Here is a 21,005-nt window from a genome sequence, read left to right as displayed (position 1 = left end):
CGAAGCAAGTTGGGTTGCAAGTCAGGTTCTCGGACTTTATTTTCCGTCCACAAAAATCATCCAAACCAAAATATAACAAGGTAACGAAAAATGTTCCAAGTGACTAAAAATAGTAAAGAAAGAAACAATAAAAACACAGCCTGTGTGATTCGAAGTGAGGACCTTTAGATGTATAGTCCAATGTATAGCCACAGCATGGCCCCCGTTGCCCCCCCCCCCCGGCCCCTGGATCCACCCTTGGTCATTAGGTCCTTCTGTTTGTATAACCACGTGATATAAAAAAGTGGTATTATAAATAATGAAAGTACAGAAGATCAGAAGGGTACCATGAACGACACTCGTGTCAAAATTGCATTTGATTGTAACACTCGAGTTAAAAAATATCATCCGCCTTGTTGGAACTAACGCAGAAAACACGGGTTTTTTGGGTTAACTTTTTTTCCTGTTTAAAACCATTCTAGACTATAGTGAAGGTTTGCAGTAACACCATGTGCACATGTGGTAGAACGGTTCACAACCAACAGGTTCTTTTCAGAACCACACATCTCCCCAAAAGAGATTCGTCCACAATGGTGTTACCGCAAAACCTCACTAGTTTACACTACCACGTACCAGGCAAAGTGTCAAATCTCGTCAGACATTGTCTTTTATTTCCATGAGCGTTGTCGGCATTTTACCTCACTCTTATCCAGAGTCAAAAACTTGAAAGATCCGATGCTTTACCACATACATGCAGTATAGTTTCTGAACAGTTTGCCGCTTAAAAGCCGGTGGGGAAGTTGTACTTGAAACGGCCGACGCATTGATCCGTTTCGGCTTGGATTAGAGGGGATTAGCACTGTCATACCGCCAGAGCCACAGCCTCACCTAATCCCTCCATTGTCCCGCTCTGAAGCGGTAACTTTCTTAATCCTCTAACGTTCGGACTGGCCAATTACAGCACTGGAACATCGGAGAAGTTCAAAGCGTCCTGGCAACAACGACAAAATCAACCAATCAAAGCACTAGACGAGAACCACGGATAACATCAAACATGGCAGTGCTCATGAATGAGATCCAGGAGAGCTTGCGGATCTCAAAACGCGTCCCCCCGAATTCGCCCAAACAGTGTCACTTCCTTCTTGCGATCAGTTTTGAAACAGACGTGTTTTGAACATTCTCCAGCCGTTGCACGTATTCGCCTTGACCATACCCAACCTCTTCATCATGAATTCCACGTTTAATGAGTTCTTTGGGTTTCAAGATGATGACGCCATGGACCAAGTATTTAGGAACCAGGAGGGTGAGTTTGATTTTTTTTCTCAATACGTATAACCAAACCATCAACTTTTCTGTTCTTGTAATCCGTGGAGGAATGTTTCGATACATGTACAGAAAAAAATACCCAAAGGAATTCTGATGGGGCATTATTTTTTAAGATATTGAAACGGGGTATCCTTCTGCACGCAAAGGACTCAAGACTTTTCAAACAGTTTCACTCAAACAAAAAACAGGGGGATGATTTTTTACTTAACTTCTTGACTGACGTGAGTCAAGTGCCTAAACCATTTCAGTAACTATATTCCCATAAAATTTTTAAAAAGTTGACAAAACAACTGTGTACTTCAAAGTGAACAAAATTGACTCAGTTTAATCCAGCCGGTTACCCATCCAGCCAACCATCTAATATGCAATTTCTCCCCTTTCTTCAGTAATGGACTTCAATACCTCTGACCTGTCATCCGAGTCCGGCATCGACTCTCCCTCCCCGGTCCCCGGCGAGCTACCCCCGTGCAGGTCACCCTTCCCATTCACGCCGGAGCAGGAGACGGACTTGGAAGCCGTCTACGCAGCCAACCCGTTCCTGGGGTTCATAGGCAGGGACATTCTGGCCGATGCACTCAGCGTGACAGAGGAGGATATCGACGTAGGTTTTTCCCCACCCAATTCTTGAAATGTTGTCTCACCATGCTGGTTGGCTTTCTTTTCCTGCTGAGTACTCAGTCTTGAAGAAAAAAAATAGCACCGATGCATACATCATTCAAGTTGAATGAGGACTCATGATGATTTCCCCAAGGAACCAACTTGTGAATCCTTTAAAATCCACCAATATTTTGGCAACAGATAATAAGAGACATACTGGCTGGACTTTGTCTTACATAATTCTGCAAAATCATCCAATTTTATTTAGGGAGAGTAAGTTTAATCAAGCGTAATTTATAAGAACTTCTGCATCCATTCCCTCTATCTATACAGGTTTGGTTTATCCATCGACGCTTCAACGACTCCTACCTCCAACCAAGATATGCCTCATCACCACGCCCACTCTCTCCATCTCCAGAAATGGCTCCTCCCGGATTCCCCTCATCAATAACCACCACTCCCCCTGCCTCACCATCCGCCCCGGGCGCCGAAAGCTACCTCATGTGTCCAGCATCGGCCACCGTCACCACGACCTACACTTCTGCGCGCATCAACCATCACGGACCTAGAATTGGTTCAAGTCGGACTTACCAGCAGTTAGCATCATCCTGTGGCAACTCAGCTATGACGGCGACAACGACGACATGCCATCGAGCTCCGGTCATCACTTGTCGCGACACGGCTTCCCTGACCATGCGTTCCAGGAACAACTGCCGCCGACGTCCCGTCGCTTCGGGCTGTCTGACAGGCAACACGGGTGTCATGGCTGCACGTCGATGAGCGGCCACTCCTTGAACAGACTTACATAAACTTGTATCAAGTCAAATTCAAATAATTTGAAAGTTCCTCTCCAAATCTCGAATACCAACACTCCATAGTATATATACATACATACATGTAGATAATTCATTGTTTAAACTTCAATCTTTAAGTTATAGTATACTTAACTTGATGTGCATTATCAGGTTAAGACTATATTATTTTAACTGCATCAAATTTCGACATCCACAATTTCAGGTTCCGGGGAAGGGGGGGGGGGGATGGAGAATTATAACTCACACTTAGCCCTTCTGCCGCTGGTACCGGGTAAAGGCCTTCATCGACGGTACAGTTTTTGGGATTTGTTTTCTTCAAATCATAAATTTAGCTCACGCGTAGGCCTACACCACTTGTTAAAGTTATAATCGAACTAATTTGATTATTTTCTTGCAATATGTAGCTTAATTTAAGTGTTTACTTTATAAATATATAAATTCATGTAAATAAATCACTTTACCCTCATGACTGTTGTCCTGTTTTAACATAGTGTAATTTAAACTCTCTTTGAAGAGTGAAAAACCGCTCGAAAAGAATTTTAGAGCGTTTTTTTTCCCACTGTCGGTGCCACAGTAAAAACTAAATATGCAAATTTCACTCTGAGACAGAGCCATAATGCCCCGAGCTGTTTTAACTCAGTGAAAAGAGACGACAACAAAGGCTTTTTATTTTACAAGAACAGTCGAACCGTACCAGTCTCTTCTGTGTTTATAAAACAGTCGCCGAATAAAGTTCATCCCAACGAGAAAAATAAATAGGAGCATCAACTCGGAATTTTTGAGCTGGATTTCAGTTTTACTTTGAACGCATTCAAAGTTTTAAAGATTTATAGGCCTACACAAGTCATTCATAAGTGAAAGCATTCTAACTTTTACATGTGCAATGTATATTGCAAGGAATAATTATAGCAATTGGAAACAAAAATAAAAATCTATATGTGAGGTGAAACTCGAAAATAGCACGGGGAAATTATTACATTTTTCACACACACGATAACACTTTTTAAATAGTTACATAAGGTACACACAATGCACATCAATGCTACACGACCGATAGGGCGCCCTCCACGACCTTGTGCCATTATGTACGTTTTCGCCACATGTGCATTGGATAATGAAGTGAAATGGCGTGATGTCTCGATATTTAAACTTGTCACAATCTATGCAATGTTTGAATATAAATTACAAAATTGCCTTCCTAAAGTATTTACAGATAATATCAAATACTTTTAACACACTTAATCATCAAGCTTTGCTGAATTGGACATATCTGAAACTACATGTCCACATAACGACACATTTTTAAGGTTTTGAAATATATTGTCACGGTTAATTTTAACAAACAGTAGCAAAGGACTGAGTAAATTTAGTAAAAACTCGAACGCGGCGTCTGCTCGAAGTCCGAGGTCAATCAAGACTAGAGATCAGTTACAAGTGGGTCCGTATTTTCCTGTTTTTCAATATTTTATTCTCCTACAAATTGGACGTTTTAGTGCAATGGCTTCCACCGAACGCACTAAGGTAATTCTTGGACATCTCAAGCCAGCCATCGGCGGCGATGGTGTCTCTTCAACTGGTGACTTTGTGTGCCGCGAATTCTGTTCCACGAGCGGCGTTGGCGAGGGGATTGGTACCGTGAAATGTGGCGAGGAGACGGTAGGTAAAACGGGACTACACTGGTGCTTTTGCGGGGCAGTGAGTGTTGGTTTAGGTTTATAATATCCATACGGGGAAAGATTGCCATATCTGGCCAACACTAATTTTTCCCTTAAGTGACCTATCAGCCATCAGAAAGTGATAATATGCCCTAAAAAGTAAAATTATTGAAGTTTTTACTATAATTGCCTAGGCGCCTACCAGTACTACCATCTGACCATGGAGGAATAAGAAGTACTACTACTACTAGTACTAGAGACATTTTCAGACCAGTCCCATAGGGTTTGTGCACAGGGTGACAGGTGATGGCCAGATATGGGAATCTTTCTGTCTTTTCGATGCTACATGTACATTATTATTATAATATGCGGATAAGGCATAGAGGGTACGCACAGCCATTTTTCCACATTAACACTGATTAAACTTATGCGAGATTTGACCTCAGTGAGGTCATGTTGTGCCTTTCTCTATAGGGCTGATGGTATCATTTCATATGCATGCCATTAGCTTGAGTAACTCCAGCTGACATGCTCATCAGGAATTCACGTGTGACTTCCAGATGAGCATATCAGCTTGAGTTACTCAAGCTACATACGCACAATAAGGTCTATTGAAAAATACAAGGTCATTATACAAATATAATGCTCAGAAACGAGTTTTCAAAACTTAAAGAACATTTAGAAAGAATGTAGTGTCCAGATGCCACTTCTTTGGTTGTGTACAAAGACTTAGGTTGGAAATGTTTCTCAGTCCCAGATTCATGTCTTTTCAACATTTTTGCAAGGAATGACCTTTATTGAGATCTGCATCTGCATCAATACTGCTCAACACTCCTTGTTGCATTGCAGTTGGAGTAAACCGAGCAGATTTTGGGAACCCTATAATGTATGATGAAATATATGATATATAATAATATATGATGAAAAAAGTAGCGTCAGGATGCAACATTATTTCCGAGCATTTTTCATATCTCATCGGAGTCTCAACAGAGTTTTAACAAACCCAACAAAGTGGAGTCTATTCGAAAGTTACATCTGAATGAATGTGTTTTGTTTAAGAAGCATTTTATGACACTCTCCATTCCCAGCAGTCCCACTTTATTGACAGAAAAAAGTTAACATTTGTCATTTGTTTTGTTTACTTTTACTTCAATGTCCAATCTATTAGAACACAAAGAGCTCCATTTGCCTGCAAGAGTGTGCGGCTGTCTCGGCACAGACTGACAAAACACCCAGGGTTCCCAAAATCAGGTATGTGTACCATAATCTGCTCCATTCACAAGTACCCCCTCACCGGCAAAGAAAGTACAGTTGGGGGTGACCGACCGACGCCATCTTTGCTTGACTGCAATTTTGCCGCGACCCGCGGCCGTACGTACCACTGCGTGTTCATAGTACAAATCCCCTGGTGTACGTGCGTCACACACAAGGAACGGTGCGCGTCAACCAGCTAAATGTCCCACCCATGGGACATCGTTGCAAGGTAAAAGGGCGCCCTCTTTGTTGGTGCACGGAGCCCATAGAGGGTATGCACAGCAGTTTTCTCACAGTAAACATGCGAGATTTGACCTCGGTGAGTTCATGGTGTGCATCTCTGTATGGTGTGCATCATAAGCATAACCCATGAGCCAGGGGCAATTTCATGGCGCTGCTAAACACAAACATTTGCTTGGCATGAAAAGTCTTCCTTGGCAAAAACATGATTACATGTACCAACCAAATTTCCATGTATTATGATGGATAGTGCTTGTGATTGGTATTCAGCTAATATTGTTTGCTAAGCATGAAAATCACATGGAGTTTTGGCTGTAACCTGCTATTATAAGCCAGACTCTTTTTGTGCTAAGCGAATTGTTGTGCTTAGCAGCTCCACCTTCACAGATATCTCAAATCCATCAGTGGAGGAGAAATGAGGTAGCCTTGTTAAAGATTGAGAGAATGTGCCCTAAGTCTCAGACTGCAATGTTGGAGATTTCAAGGATTCATGAAGTTTCTAAAACAAAATGTCCTTTTAAAAGTTATTCAGGAAATAGCTACTACAACTTCTTGTGTATATTGAACTTTATTTATATGTGATGTTAAATTTGTCAGGCAGGAGGCATTGAAATGGAATGGTTGGGGCTACAAAGACTCCAGATTTGTCATAGGCGACAACAATGAATTCTCATTCAGTGGAAGTAGGTAAGTGATCTCTCAGTCCGCACTCTTTACCCTAATTTATAATTTGGTTAATGCTTTAAAATTCAACTTCGTTCCCCCGACTACCCCCCCCCCCCAAAAAAAAGCCCCACATATCTCACACCAAAAAAAGTTATTGTTTTTTTAGGAAATTGTAATTTCAAAAATGGAAATTATTCCGATTTGTTTGGCTGGACAAAGAAATATTCTGCTGTTGCTTTGTAAAAAAAGCCCATTGTATACTGGAATTCGCCAGAGAGGTGGCACCATGTCCGCGCGCATGCCACACCATTTTTTGGTGGAAGGTGGAAAGAGTCTGGAGTGGATGAAAGGATGCGTACTACTACCTGAACGTGACTTACTCGAGCCTGTTGCCAAAGCAGAAAATTGTTGTTGTTGGAATAATCTATAAACAAATTGAAATTTCTAGCCTTCAACAGCTATTTTCCCATTTTATATGCCTACCTTAAAAATATTCTCATGAGCTTTGTGACTGTCTCCTAAAACAACAATGCCTTTCTTACTTTCTTATTCTTAGGTACAACATCGCAGGGGAATTGCCTCACTTCAAGGCCTGGATTGACTCAATAGAAGGGTTCAGTCCGGACAACAGAAGTCAGTCACAGGTACTTGTACATTTTTCGTACACATAGCGTGCTGTTTGTTAATTGTGAGGTGGTCTGGCAAAATGAGACGAGCAAAGGCCCTACTGAGAAGAGAAAAATGAAAAAAAAAATTAAAATTGGGGTGATTTTTGTTTTTATTTTCAGATTTATTGATATTTGTAATTTTTACGACTACAAAACTTGAAAGTTTAAAGTTCTTTTTCTCAGTACATATTTTACTTTTCCGACATGTCAGTAAAAGCGAACTTGAAACAGCCATAACTTGTCAATGGAATGTCTGATTGAAGTGCAACAAACAGTATTGTAAGGAGAATTGTATTCTCTTTCCTAATACCTGCAAACCCTCATTTTGACCTCTGCCCAGTTCTGTCTTATTTTGCCAGAAAGCCTTACAATTTTCAAGAATCTGGTTAATAAGACAATGCAAGCCTAATAAAGCTGGTCCCCGAGTGCACACAATTATATTCAATTGATTCAGAATGGCAGTTTACTGGAAGTCTTCTGCTGTACACATAATGAGCTGGATTTATACGATAGCCGCACTGCTAGCTCTTTTCACCAGCCAATAACCAGGCTAAAGTCACTAGTGACGGTCAGTGGGTCACTGGGTCTGTCGGTCAGTCAGTCAGTCGGCAACTGACACTCTCTACTGGGACGGCCCCTCTAGGACCAGCACAAACAAACTCAATGCACGACTGCACCAACAGCACTGTGAATGCAAAATCTGCAAGTGGGCTGATGGCAGTGTTGTTTCTGTATTGACTCATTTATCGTTGGTTCTAAACTTGAACTTTTGCCTCACTTTAAAAAAAAAAAAACTAACACAAACAACTTTAATTTGTGAGCTTGTCCTTAGTCAGGCAATGCTTTTTGCTTTTTTTCCCCATTTTTTTCTCATGCTACTCCCATATTTTTTAAAATAAATTTAACAATCTGTAGTACTGAAAAATACCATGCTAGTAAGCCATTGGACCCAACAGTCCAATGAGCAAAGGTTGTACTTTTCATCACTCAACTCAAAGGTACTTTTGTTTATCAGATTATCATTAGCTTAGTAAACATAGCTGTCAGCAGTTATATGCAATGTGGACAATGGCTTTGGGCTTTGACAATACAAGGCTAGCCTACATGTATAAAGGTTTCTGAGGACACATAGTCCCTGATATTGTCCCTGGTATGGCAGATAAGAATCTTTCATTGAATAAGGTCTGTTGCTTCTATCTGGGGTTGATAAACTCTTTGGCAGTTACGAAAGAAAGGAAATAATTATTTTGTTCACCCAAGGTGGAAGTGTGTTAACTTGCTTCTCAGAAAAAGTATTAAAACTGTAATGTACATTGTAATTTGATAAATTATTCAGGTATTTTTTTCACAATCTCGTACGTGGCGTGTACAGTCGACTCTCGTTAGTACAAACTCTGTTAATACAAATTCTGGTTATAACAAACATAAAGCCTTGGTCCCGACTTTGCATTTATGTGCACAATGAATGGGACTGATGTTCCTCTTAATACAAAATTCTGATACAACAAACAATTTGTCCAGGTTCGGACGAGTCTGTGTTAACGAGACTCGACTGTACTGAGTAATGTCACATACATCGTCCATGTTCTCATGACTGACAAAACCCACTATATCTTACAAAAGTTCATCACGAGATAATTGCATTTGAAGTCGATCCTTTGAAACCTTTTTCTACTTTCCAACTACATATTTTCAAAGCCCAATCTTGGCACGCTATAATTTCTATTACAGAGGCCCCCCCACACTGGCATAAGCATTGTTCTCGCTGCTTTTTGTTCAGATAATCTGTCATAGGGCAGTGGCTTTGTACAATAGCATGCACAATGGTTTCTCCATTGAAGGGGCCTTGTGAGTATATGGTGATCACGTGCTGCGATTCATCTGTTACAGGAATCATTTGTTACTCCGTTATAACAGATCCTGATTTTACTGAAGACAGCAAAAATATTAGCCTGTAGACTTTAAAAATCACAACGTAATTTTGTAATTCAGAGTTACACAATCACACTTTTGTTTGTCTGCATATTGCACAATTACATATCTGAACACAGACAATGGTGTGACATACCAGATAGCACTAATCTAGCTTAATCTGGTTTTATTCAGTCTTATCCAGTTTGATCAATGTCAGGTCAATTTTTCTGTGTCACTTTGTCAGATTACCGGTACACATGTTAGTTTCATAACGTTTCATAGAGATGTGGTCTTGCTGTGTTGAAAACCCCAAACTTTTCATCAAATTGTAAATTGCACTTACGATAATTAACAATTGTTGACTGCTGTGATGTGTGGGATATGACGTTTTTAACACCTGAGGGGCGCATTCGCCTTGGGTGCTATGCGCACCTAGGGGCTTACAAACGGCATATCCCACATTACAGCAGACAACAATTTTTTTGTTATATCGTGCGAATAACTCAAAAATATACATTTTGTTGTAACTTACTGTGTCATTTATAAAAAATTACATCACTGTATCTAAGCACACGCTATAACAATGCAGATTATTGTTCAAGAAATAATTTTTTTATGGGACAAAGGAACATTTTCAAATCACTTAAAAGTCACCAAGCAAATGGCTGAGAAATTTTTTTTCTTCTAATAAAGCCGACTGCTACAAAAGAAATTATTTTGTCAAGCACAGTCTTTCAGAAGGACAAATCCTTAAAGGGAATATACATCATTTGCTTTTGCTGTAATTTTCAGAAATGGATAGAATTGGGGGGTTGGATATATAAAGCAAATATAGTTACACTGACTTTTTGGAGGTTTTGGGTTCGAAAATGCTATAAAAATCAAGAAAAACGATCATTTTCCTGTAGTCTGGTTCCCCGACTCCATACTGAGAAGAAACAGAGCAGTTTACATACATTGGGGAATTGTAAGGTCAGGGAACCAGTCTAGCTGGCTCGTACCCGTTCATAAGTTTGTAATCGATTGCAAACAAGTGCAATGGCCAATTGGGGCCAGTATTTGAAAAAAAAGCCAGTTGTTTCCAACGCTGATCGGCCGATCAGCGTTGGAAATTGATACAAAAATACCACTTATCTTGAAAATGACAGTATACCAGGTGCCATAATTTTACAGGATGCTTTAGACTGTCATTTACCAACATCCTATTAAGGTATTTCGCAAAAACTTGGTAGTTTTATTTTTCGATGTTTGCAAATGTTGTATATTCCCTTTAAAATCCTACAGGTTTATTGAATAGAAATTATGCATAGGTTTGATTGCTAAACGTGAAACGTAAAATGCGAATTACCCTAAACTCAATTTTAATGATATGTGTATTCTATTAGAGAATGATTAGGAATTAGGGTAAAATAATGAAATGGCTCTTTCTATTCTGCTTTGGGCTCTGTCTTTATGCATAATAAACTAGTGGTGTGCATTTTCCGTTTGTACGGGACCAGGGTACCCTATTGAAGTAAAACGCAGGTACACTTAAAAGAAACCCAACCCCAAAATTTAAATCCTAGAAGTTGTCTCAAGGGCTTTATAGCTTTACGGTGTAAACTGCAACTTTCGCGAGCGTCGTCTGTTGCACGTTAAAATGCACATAAACGTGAAATCTGTTACGATTTTCAATGTAGCCTGGTTTTCATTAAAAAAATTCCCACAAATGGCACTCAAAGCTTCCTTTTTCATTGTCTGAAAAAGTAACTAAGTAATTTGTAAAGTTGGTTATGGATACTCGATCCTACATTTATAATCTGGAACCAGTTCCTGACATCAACGGTTGGGTACTCTGGTACCCGGTTCCGATGCACACCCCTGTAATAAACTTTTTTTCACGTATGTATTGGACAGCACAGGTTACCAGCATATGCAGGTTACCAGGCAAAATGTTGTTACCTTTGACTGGTTCTAAAGTTTGTAACATTGGGCGCTCCATTAAATATGGTCAGGGCCTCAAGTTGTTTCTCAATCTTTGGTAAGTATGACATTTTTCCCATGTTTAATTTACAGGATGAGATTAGGTCAGAGAAGTTGCCAAGTGTCACACGCAACGAGGGCTTCTTGGAGGATGTCCAGAAAGAGGGAATCTCATTCTCTTTTGACCCCCAAGACAGACTGTTCCGTGCTCATGGTAATTACTTCCGAAATCTCACCAATCAAGTTTTTCCTGTCAAGTTCAACTGTTGTCATTCCTTTTTTTTTGGCGCAAGTCTCCTTTATATGGCCAACATGTTTTTGAAAGTTCACATTGAGGTTTCTTTCTTTCTGTGCTGATTAGGTTACCGTCTTAACCATCTTTAGCGAATTTCTTTCCAGGTCATACGTTAGACGAAATGTTCACGCTTCGTGAGGGCACCTTTGAACGCATTCCTGATATTGTTTTGTGGCCGAGTAAGTTCATACAAGCTTGTTTCTTTCATTTTGTGTTAGCACACAGACTTTTAAAAGTGTTCTCTTTAAACTAGCCATACTCAAGGTGATCACTGGGGCATATGGAGATTAGTCCAAAGAATGTTCTGTCTTCAGATCGAGAGAGGATGGTTTTATTGTATCATAAGTGAAAGCAATTTCCCCCAAAGATCAATTACAAATAAACTTGAGACAGAATTGGTGGAAATTCTCATCACCACTCAAGCAAATGAGTACAGTATCACCGGAGTTGTAGACAGCACAATAAATCTAACTTATTATTGCTTCATGCAAATATTTTTAACAATGCATACATTTGTACATTCAGAATTCAAGTCGTGCCAGGTAGGATAATTTGAAGAAAAAAAAATACACAGTTTTTAAAACATTTTAAACTTTCAGCTTTTAGTAAGTTTTACAATTTAAATTGTGTACCTTGTTTTGATGTTAAGCCGTTTAGTCTTGTCAAAAGCAATCCTCCAGAGCTATGGATAGTTCCCATGTTGTTGAAATGGAATAAGACGTAGATAGGCCTAATAGCTCAAGACAAGAGATTAATACGTGGCCTGTTTTGGCCATGTCTTTGATGGAGCATTGACAATATTCCACTGTTTCGTATGTTTATGTTTGACAGATTTTTCCTTTTTTCCCCATTTTGTTTGCAGCATCTCATGACGTGGTTTGTAAGATCATAGAGTTGGCCTGCAAACATGACGTGTGTATCATCCCATTTGGAGGTGAGTTTAGGGTTCCTGAGAGAGACGACTGAATCTGGAAAGCTTTCGCTGGCATTGATTTCACTCATTCTCTTCACTTTCTTACTTTATTGTTGTTTTGAAGGATTTTTACAAAAGACGTGTTTCTAAGAACCTCCTTATTTTTATAAAGGTGGAACCAGTGTGACCAAATCATTACAGTGCCCGGTTGAGGAGAAGCGAATGATCATTTCACTGGATATGTCACAAATGGTGAGCGAAATGTTTTAGTAGCAACCTTGTTAAGCTTTGATTTGAATGTTGCCTTCCAATTGTGTCACATTTCTCATGTTCACAGAGGTTGCCGATATGTTTACTTGAGAGTCTTGTTCTAAATAAGTAAAATTTACACCTCGATTTCACTTGTGAACATGATTTGTCAGACACGTCCAGTGAAGTGCGTGTGTGCACTGAGGTGAAACCCAGGGCGTAATTTCATGGAGAAAAGATTTTATTGTAGGTTTACTTGCTAGGCGGGTCACCACGTGACATTTTTGCTGGTTAACTGCCTAGCAACTGTGCTATATGGAATTGGATCCAGACATGAACATCTGAAACAAGATATGGTCGGAATGCAGCATAATGGCAAAGCGGTCAAGACAATGCCTTTTTAAAGCAGGTGGTCAAGGGTTCGAATCCTGTCAGTGCAACTGCACAGTCTTTTCTCACAGGCTTCTGGAAAGCACTGAGCATTCAGCATTGTTCTACAGCAGTAGGGAATGAATATTACTTTCTGAAAATTGCTGTGTACATTCTTGCAAGACAATCTTCCATCATCTTTAAATTTATCCCTTGCCATACTTGTCTTTTAAATTTCAGAATCGTATCTTGTGGGTGGATGAAAAGAACCTGACGGCTCACATAGAGGCTGGAATTATGGGACTGGATCTGGAAAGAGAGGTAGGTAATGTAGACTGACAGTGGCCTGACAAGAGTCCTTTGTGGAAGGGGGCAGCTATAGGGTCTTCATTTTCCGGAAAGGGGGAGGGAAAATGTTAGCGTGGTTAGAGGACGTGTGCTCCCAACTCACAACAGCTTATCCTTTGGGACACCCGCTGCACCTTTTGTTGTTTATTTACGTTGTTAAGCTTATTGTTGACTATTTATTTTCTAAATTAGTTTTTAAAAATAAACCACAATGAGAAACTGACTAGGTCGATTAAAATAATTTTTAAAAGTTGAGCATGAAAATAAATTGACTGGAGTGGTATTTGAGCCTGCAACCTCCGGATTGCTCTTCAGGTGCTTTACCAACTGAGCTATCCAGCCCTATGTTGACGGTTCCCCAGTTTATCAACGTCTTTGTTCAAGGGGCGCTAGTTAGAAGCCATACACCCGGATATGCCATGTAGCCAAAGTCATGGTGCTAGCAACATTGGCAATGCTGCAAACCTAACTAACAGGGACCACTCAGAGAGTGAGAGATTTATGAAATTAATTATTGAAATAATTGATTCATTGATTATTAATAACTTGGTTTAATAGTTTATTGAATGGATGGTTGATATACTAACTTGCTGTTTTCTTGAACTGAAGAAGTTCATTTAATCTCATGGACATTTTCTTCACATTTGAACAGCTTGGCAATTATGGCCTGTGCACAGGCCACGAGCCAGACTCGATGGAGTTTAGCTCTCTGGGTGGCTGGGTAGCGACGCGAGCTTCTGGCATGAAGAAAAACGTGTACGGCAACATTGAGGATCTGGTGAGGCCAAAGCTTAAAAGATTATAGGATCATTCGCATTTATATAATAAAAGCGACATACCGAATTATTATCAAAAAGCTTACTTGGATGAAAGATCGTGACATTATTCAGTGTGGCTTGCTGTCATTTACAAGAAATCAAGAAATGTTGGCGATTTCCAATGCTCAGTCAATTGGCTGATCTTTGTTTAGATTTGCTGATACTAATAATTTTGATTTTTTTTTACCCAGCTGGTGCATGTTAAAATGGTCACACCAAGAGGCGTGCTTGAAAAGAATTGTCAGGTAAGAATTCCCTTCTTATTATTTTGTTTTAGTACAGAATTTTGTATCTAATGTCACGATCTGTCCGTATGGGACTGTCACATTTTCAAAAGATGGCCGACACAGGAACTGTTTTGACGTTTATCTCTTAACAAATTCTTCGCTGACTTAGCTGCACTTATATACATGCACATGTAGGTTCCGAGGATGTCCACTGGCCCGGACATCCACCACGTCATCCTGGGGTCAGAGGGCACGCTCGGGGTCGTGACAGAGGTCACGCTGAGGGTGCGTCCCCTCCCGCCGGTGCGACGATACGGTTCAGTTGTTTTCCCGGCATTCCATCAAGGTGTTGACTTTATGAGAGAAGTCGCTAAACAGGTACACAAGTCTGGACAAATTATTTGTAGAATTGTTTTTGTGAAGAATTAACACTCTTCGGAAATTGATGGGGAAAATGGGATTGATTAAAGTAGTGAGCTTGCATTCCTTGTAAAGTAGTGCAATTCTGCTGAGGGTCAGCCTTCCTTTGTCTGCCTGAATATACATTTTAAAATTCTGAATTTTAACATCTGAATGAGTAACTCCTGTGTCTTAATATTTTTCCAAGTGATTGATTGTTTTCTACAATATCATGCCTAATTTGCATCACCTTTCTCACCTTGTTTATTTTTTCGGTGATCCACAGCGTTGTGCCCCAGCTTCCATAAGGCTCATGGACAATGAACAGTTCAAGTTTGGTGAGTCCATGTTTCTTAATTCCCATCTCTCTTTCAAACATTTCACAACTAAGATCTTTGCATTTGACTTTTTCCCGAGAAAGCTTCTTGCTGGGTGACCAAACAATTGGAGATATCCTCCATCAACGTACATGTATCTGTTATCTTTTACTTTCTAAATACGAGAGGCCTTTTGATGTATCCCATGTAAATTTTGCATACATTGGGATATGTCCACAAAATTGAGATAGCAATGTTCATTGTAGAATTTTATAGCGAGGGCACAAATGCAATTATTTTTTATTAAAACGACCGTTTTTGGATCAATAAAAAACTTAGGACAAGCTCTGAAGGGACCTGCATCATCAATGTGGACGTCACTGATGGACAGCTTGAAGAAAGTCTATGTTACCAAGGTAATCAGTAGTGAGTTAACGGTGACTAGAATATTCATAATGAAAAGGATTTTCAAAAGTTTATTTGGAAAGTTTTAACAATGAAGGTTTTGCTTTAATTGTTTCTTAGTGTGTTTAATAGTGGATTGCATTTGTACATGGAGGTAGTTGGAATCATATTTTTTTGTTGAGGTAAACATTTCTTTCAAATATCAAAATTATTAAAGAAACCTTGTTTTACAAGCTGAATTTTTTTCCATTTGTGTCCCACAGCTGAAAAGGTTTGATCCCAATCTGATGGTGGTAGCCACACTTCTCTTTGAAGGCAATAAAGAGGTATGGTAATAAAAGGAAAAGAACTGTCTAAATAGAAAAATGATACCCGTGACATTTATGGAATCTATCCTCAATCGAAGTAGTTTCAAAACTTAGGAAATCCATGCAGCTGATATTAATCTACTCTAGAGTCAATCTTCATTATTCCTAATCTTCATTTGCCAATTTGAGACAGTTTGTTGGTTTCCTTTGTCAAAAGAAAAATGCTTTTTGGTCTGGTTTTACTTTTCAGGAAAACTCACTTAAAGAAAAAGAGAGAGAACGGTAATCTTTGGAATGATTTATGTTATTGTTTGGTTGTCATCGTCATTTTTTTTCTATTTCAGGATGTAGCAGCCCAGGAGAAGAAGGTCTATACAATTGCCTCAGACTTTGGGTAAGTGAGATTCTCATAGCCAAACATGAACTAATTTTCTACAAATATGATTTGTTTATTTTGTGTAATTTTTTTGGTATCAATACAGGAAATAATTCATTTACCATTTCGATTCATTTTTATTTCTTCTTAATCATGTTGATATTTGTTGGTCATTGAGTGAACGTTTTTCCATTGGCAAGGGGAGGGCATGGGGAAACACATATCACCTCTCTCAGGGTTTGGGGAAGGCAAAAATGACGTTTTAATCATTCAAAACCCTTGAGGTTTTGATCAATCAGTGTCCCTCCAGAAAATAAGGTCCCTTAAAAAAGTGTCCCCCTGCAAGTTGTGCCCCAGTTCAGCCACTGACCTTTTCCACCCATTTTTATGAACTCTTTTTTGAGCATATGGTGTTCCAGTGCACAAACTTCAAATCCCACACCAGGGATATCTCTTGCAGTGTAGACATGTACCATTTAAGTATTTGTTGTACGAAAGAAACTGTGGATTAATCAATCAATTTATAATCAATTAATTATCACTTATTGATCAATTGTTGATTGATTATTGATTGGTAATAACAGGGGTCTGGCGGGAGGCGAAGACAATGGCCAGAGAGGGTACAATCTGACGTTTGCCATCGCTTATCTCAGAGTGAGTAATAAAAAAAACAGACAAGGCTTACCTAATCCAGCTAGACTCAAAAGGCTCAGTTAAAGATATATGTTATACACTTTCAGTTATATACATGTATGTTGATTACGGTGGATTCAGCAGGGTACCTTGTAAAAACTGTGACCATTTCTCAAAACATGGCTTTGACTCTATCTTCAGCTTCATGCCTGTAGTTTGGCAATAGAGCTGGAGCCAGAGTCAGAATAATGCCAGGATTTTGGGAACAGCCCAAGGGTTCTAGCACTCTTCTGACAAGTTTTCCCCATCAATTTTATTAAATTTTTTTACATTGATTTCTCTTGCAGGATCTGGGCTTGGATTGTTACATCATCGCAGAGTCCTTTGAAACAACTGTGCCTTGGGATCGGTGAGTTTTGAGTCTGTCCATAAATTGTACAATAGTCTGCAATAATTTGAATGCATAATTCAGTGTAGTAAATAAAGTTGTGTTTTTCCATTATGCAAATAGAGTCAAAGACTCTAGTTTATAATCATTTTCTTTTAATTACAGTGTTATTGATCTGTGCCGCAATGTGAAAGAAAGGCTGTACAGTGAATGCAAGCGACATGGCATACAGTACCGCCCCTTGGCAACATGCAGGTATGTGTCGTTGTGCAAGTACCCCCTCTATGGTTTACAAAGAGAGAATTTGGGGAGACCCAGAGGGACTCATGAACGCATTACCGGTTGTGCCGAGTGCAGTGGGTCATTCTATAAATTGGGGTCCACTTTTTTCTGTCCCAACCAGTTACATCTGATAACATCTGTGATGCAATCCTTAATGCAGAAACCTCCTAGAGTAATAATGAAAATGAAAAGCAAACCATCTACCCAACAACTACATGTACCCAAAAGCTGTTTATTTTTTTTTCATGAAAGTACGCACAACACTGAAAACGTCTTTAAATACCCATTAATTTGCATTGTGGTATTTTTTGTTTTGCAGAGTCACCCAGACGTATGATTCAGGTGCCTGTGTGTATTTCTACTTCGCTTACATGTACCGTGGCCTTACGAACCCCATTGAGGTCTATGAAGATATTGAGGTCAGTTTCATTCCGATAAGCTTTTTGAACTTAAACTGGAACTCAAAACCTTTTTATTGATTCTTTTCAGAGTTTTCTTCATAAAACTATCAAGAGTTTTGCCCTTCAAACAATCATATTCACTCAAATAACAACTTTTATATTAGATGAAAACTCCCTAAAGGAATTTTGACAGATGCTGGATTGTTTAGAATCAAAGCTAAATGGCATGCCTTTGGCATGGGTATAAAAATAAAACCATAAAACTTTGGAAAACATACTTAAAACAGAGGCAAACAACAAATATAGATCAAAAGCTAAACAGATTTGACATCATAGAAGTAGACTTTGGAAAGACAAAAACAATGTGTTGCGGATCTGCAGACTACAGAAGGATATTATTTATACCAGGTGAATAATGATATAACCATGCATCATAAAAATACTTGCAATGGAGCAGAAATAACAACAACAAAAAGGAAGTTTGAAATAAAAGAGGAGACGAAAATTTTAAATACTGGGAGATGAAAAGTTTCTTTGAAATGATTTTACTTGGGATTTGGATTGAAGTTTTGTTCTAGTACCTTATATGGAGCATCTGATGATTGATGTAAACTTTCCTCCGTTTTAGGCTGCAGCAAGAGATGAGATCTTGGGTATTGGAGGCAGTCTGTCCCACCACCATGGAGGTAAGACAGACTGACTTCTTATTTTCAATTCCAAAGTGACTGAATTTCCAAACTTTTTTAAATTAAATTTCCTGCTGTCTGGTTACAAACCAAGGGTTTGTTAAAAGTGTGGTGCTTAATCTCTGAAGAGCATTTAAAAAAAAGTCAAATCCAAAAATTGTAAGCGGTCTCAAGAACATGATGAAAAGCGTCTACGATGTTATTTTAATCGTACAAGTTGTGTGGTTTTACTGTTTGTCAAATGCCACACTTTTGTTAAAATCCACTTTCGCGCACGATTTGAGAGTTTCTCTGAGGAAAATTAGCTCAAATTTCTTTTCTTTTAAATTCGGTTGGTTATATTTTCAAGCTCTTTGTCAATTTTTGACAAGCACTGGCACACGCATATCCTGATCGTTGGCTAGTTAAGGCTGGTGTATGCTTAACTTGATCAATGCATTTCAAAATGGGATATTCGAATATTTGATCGAGTTGAAGTTGGAATAATCGAATACTAAGTTATAGATAAATGCACAGGCCTAGTACAACTGTCCAACCTGACAGCCAACTTGATTCACACTTTTATGATTCCTGAATTTTCGTTTCCTTTCAGTCGGAAAGTTGCGCAAACAGTGGATGACAAAGGCCATATCGGCGCCCGGAGTGGAAACATTACGTGCCATCAAGAAACATCTCGACCCCCAGAATATCTTTGGAAACAACTGCTTGATCTGAGGCACAGATTAATTTTTTTTTTTTTAATTTACGTCGCAACTGATCTAACCGCAGCTGAACACAACTGCATTGACAGTTCTCAATGACGAATATTAGGTTCTGAGGGGCAAAGAAAACAACTTTTATGCAATTATAATCTGGAAAGTAAATTCAAGGGGCTGTCATTACATTTTTCGATTGATGATATGTGCATCTTCTTCTACACATGTACAACAGCATGCATCACAATTTTTTGAAAATCTGCTGTGTTGATGCCAACTTGAATTTTATAAACTTCATTGCTAGTCTTTGGGTATGTGTGTCAACTTGTAATGTTTAGCAAAAAACACCAATCTCCAAAACTCAGTTCTTAGGATTTACAAATGTACATGTAAATGTGTGTAGTGTTAATGCTCATTACTTTGGCCGTGTTTTGTTACATGTAAATTTGGAATCTGTGCACAATTAGTCCCAAAAATAAAGATCACACACGGTGACAATAATATGCTCAGTGCAAAGACGCTGTGCACCAGTGGTAATGTTGTCAGAGGCATAAGCCTAGAAATTGCAACTTCATTAAAAAAGAGATAGTAACTTTTTTTGACAGCACTTTGTCCAATTCTTATGAGTAATGTTTTACTGTCCTAAGATCTGCTGATGTTTTGTTTTTAGAAAGTTTTAAATATCCTCATGTCATTAGAAGCTGTACACTCAACAAGCTTGTCAGTTGAAAATTTGAGATAATATTTTTCTTGATTTAAAAATCAAGACTTGAGTTTTAGTTAAATAATGTCATTCCAAAGGAATTATGTATTTACTGCTTGGATATATAAAACACAATCTATTAATAAAATAGTGTGTATTTTTACTTGGTTCTCATGAAAAATATGAGAACAGCTGACACCATTATTGCTAGTGATTAATATCAGGAAAAAAATAATTTTAGAATGCTTCCCACCTATTATTTTTTATACTGCAGCAAGTTGTCTTAACATCCCCATGCTGTTCAAGTAATTTAAAATTTTGAAAGCAGTGACTTTTTTGGTGCTTTATATGTCTTATGTCTTGCATCTCGGTAATGGAGAAATGTAGTGTTTAAGTTTAGAATGATGGTGAATTAATGATTCATGTGACCACCATAAGATTTTACTGTCCATTGAGGCAACCATCAAACAAGATGCGTGTATTTCTTAAAATGATAAAATCTGAGGAACGGCAAAAAAACAGGAACTTATTTGAGCCTTCTTACCCCAACAAATAACTCACAATTTATGTTTCATAAATTATAAATTATAAATAAATCTATGTTTACATTATAAAATATAATTACTTTTTGTTCATCTGTGTCTGGAGCGTTATGATGATATATCACAGATGTACACTAGTATTAGTTTTAAAAAAATTCGATTTTCCCCCCTAACTTTTGGTGCAGAAGTTTTTGAAGGCTCATATTTTGTGCCTGAAAACCCAGAGTCTAATATAATAATTAAAGTAAAAATTGGCATTATTTTGTAATTGTGGGAGACATATTGTTGCAGTGTAAATGATTTCTCAAAAGCAACTGAAACCGTGTTTATGTGCAGTTTTATAAAACTAATAAAACATTCCCTCCAAATATCCTTTTTGCCTTTATACAATTCCAGCTTGACACCGCCAGAACAGAACATTATTCCTCCATCCTGAGACTATTTTGTTTTTACATTTTCTTCAAGCGTTTTAGGATAATTTTGGAAAAATTAGGTTGTCAGACTTACCTTAATACGGGAATTCAGAAAACTTTATACTTCGGTTCCTCCATGACTGTACTGCTCACTAGTACTGC

The 21,005-nt window shown here is 38.6% G+C and overlaps 2 protein-coding genes across 2 annotated transcripts; both read left to right on the top strand.

The window, feature by feature from the left end:
* The first annotated feature begins 996 nt into the window (after positions 1 to 996).
* LOC119729510 (homeobox protein SEBOX-like) lies at positions 997 to 3,547 on the top strand. Its single transcript, XM_038202100.1, has 3 exons — positions 997 to 1,282; positions 1,692 to 1,906; positions 2,236 to 3,547. Exons 1-3 carry the CDS (start codon positions 1,207 to 1,209, stop codon positions 2,680 to 2,682), a joined length of 738 nt encoding a protein of 245 aa, XP_038058028.1. The 5' UTR covers positions 997 to 1,206; the 3' UTR covers positions 2,683 to 3,547.
* Positions 3,548 to 3,841: 294 nt separating this feature from the next.
* On the top strand, positions 3,842 to 20,802 carry LOC119729676 (alkyldihydroxyacetonephosphate synthase, peroxisomal-like). The gene is made up of 22 exons (XM_038202349.1): positions 3,842 to 4,373; positions 5,541 to 5,623; positions 6,464 to 6,553; positions 7,089 to 7,176; positions 11,170 to 11,290; positions 11,476 to 11,550; positions 12,234 to 12,305; positions 12,457 to 12,536; positions 13,143 to 13,223; positions 13,903 to 14,028; positions 14,260 to 14,313; positions 14,491 to 14,673; positions 14,981 to 15,032; positions 15,351 to 15,427; positions 15,680 to 15,742; positions 16,069 to 16,118; positions 16,685 to 16,754; positions 17,081 to 17,142; positions 17,287 to 17,376; positions 17,723 to 17,822; positions 18,433 to 18,490; positions 19,083 to 20,802. Exons 1-22 carry the CDS (start codon positions 4,215 to 4,217, stop codon positions 19,202 to 19,204), a joined length of 1,956 nt encoding a protein of 651 aa, XP_038058277.1. The 5' UTR covers positions 3,842 to 4,214; the 3' UTR covers positions 19,205 to 20,802.
* The last annotated feature ends 203 nt before the right edge of the window (positions 20,803 to 21,005 follow it).

This window comes from Patiria miniata, unplaced genomic scaffold, assembly GCF_015706575.1.
Source record: "Patiria miniata isolate m_02_andy unplaced genomic scaffold, ASM1570657v1 HiC_scaffold_21, whole genome shotgun sequence".
NCBI classification, from domain to species: Eukaryota; Metazoa; Echinodermata; class Asteroidea; order Valvatida; family Asterinidae; genus Patiria; species Patiria miniata.
This window is presented reverse-complemented; position numbering and strand designations above follow the sequence as displayed.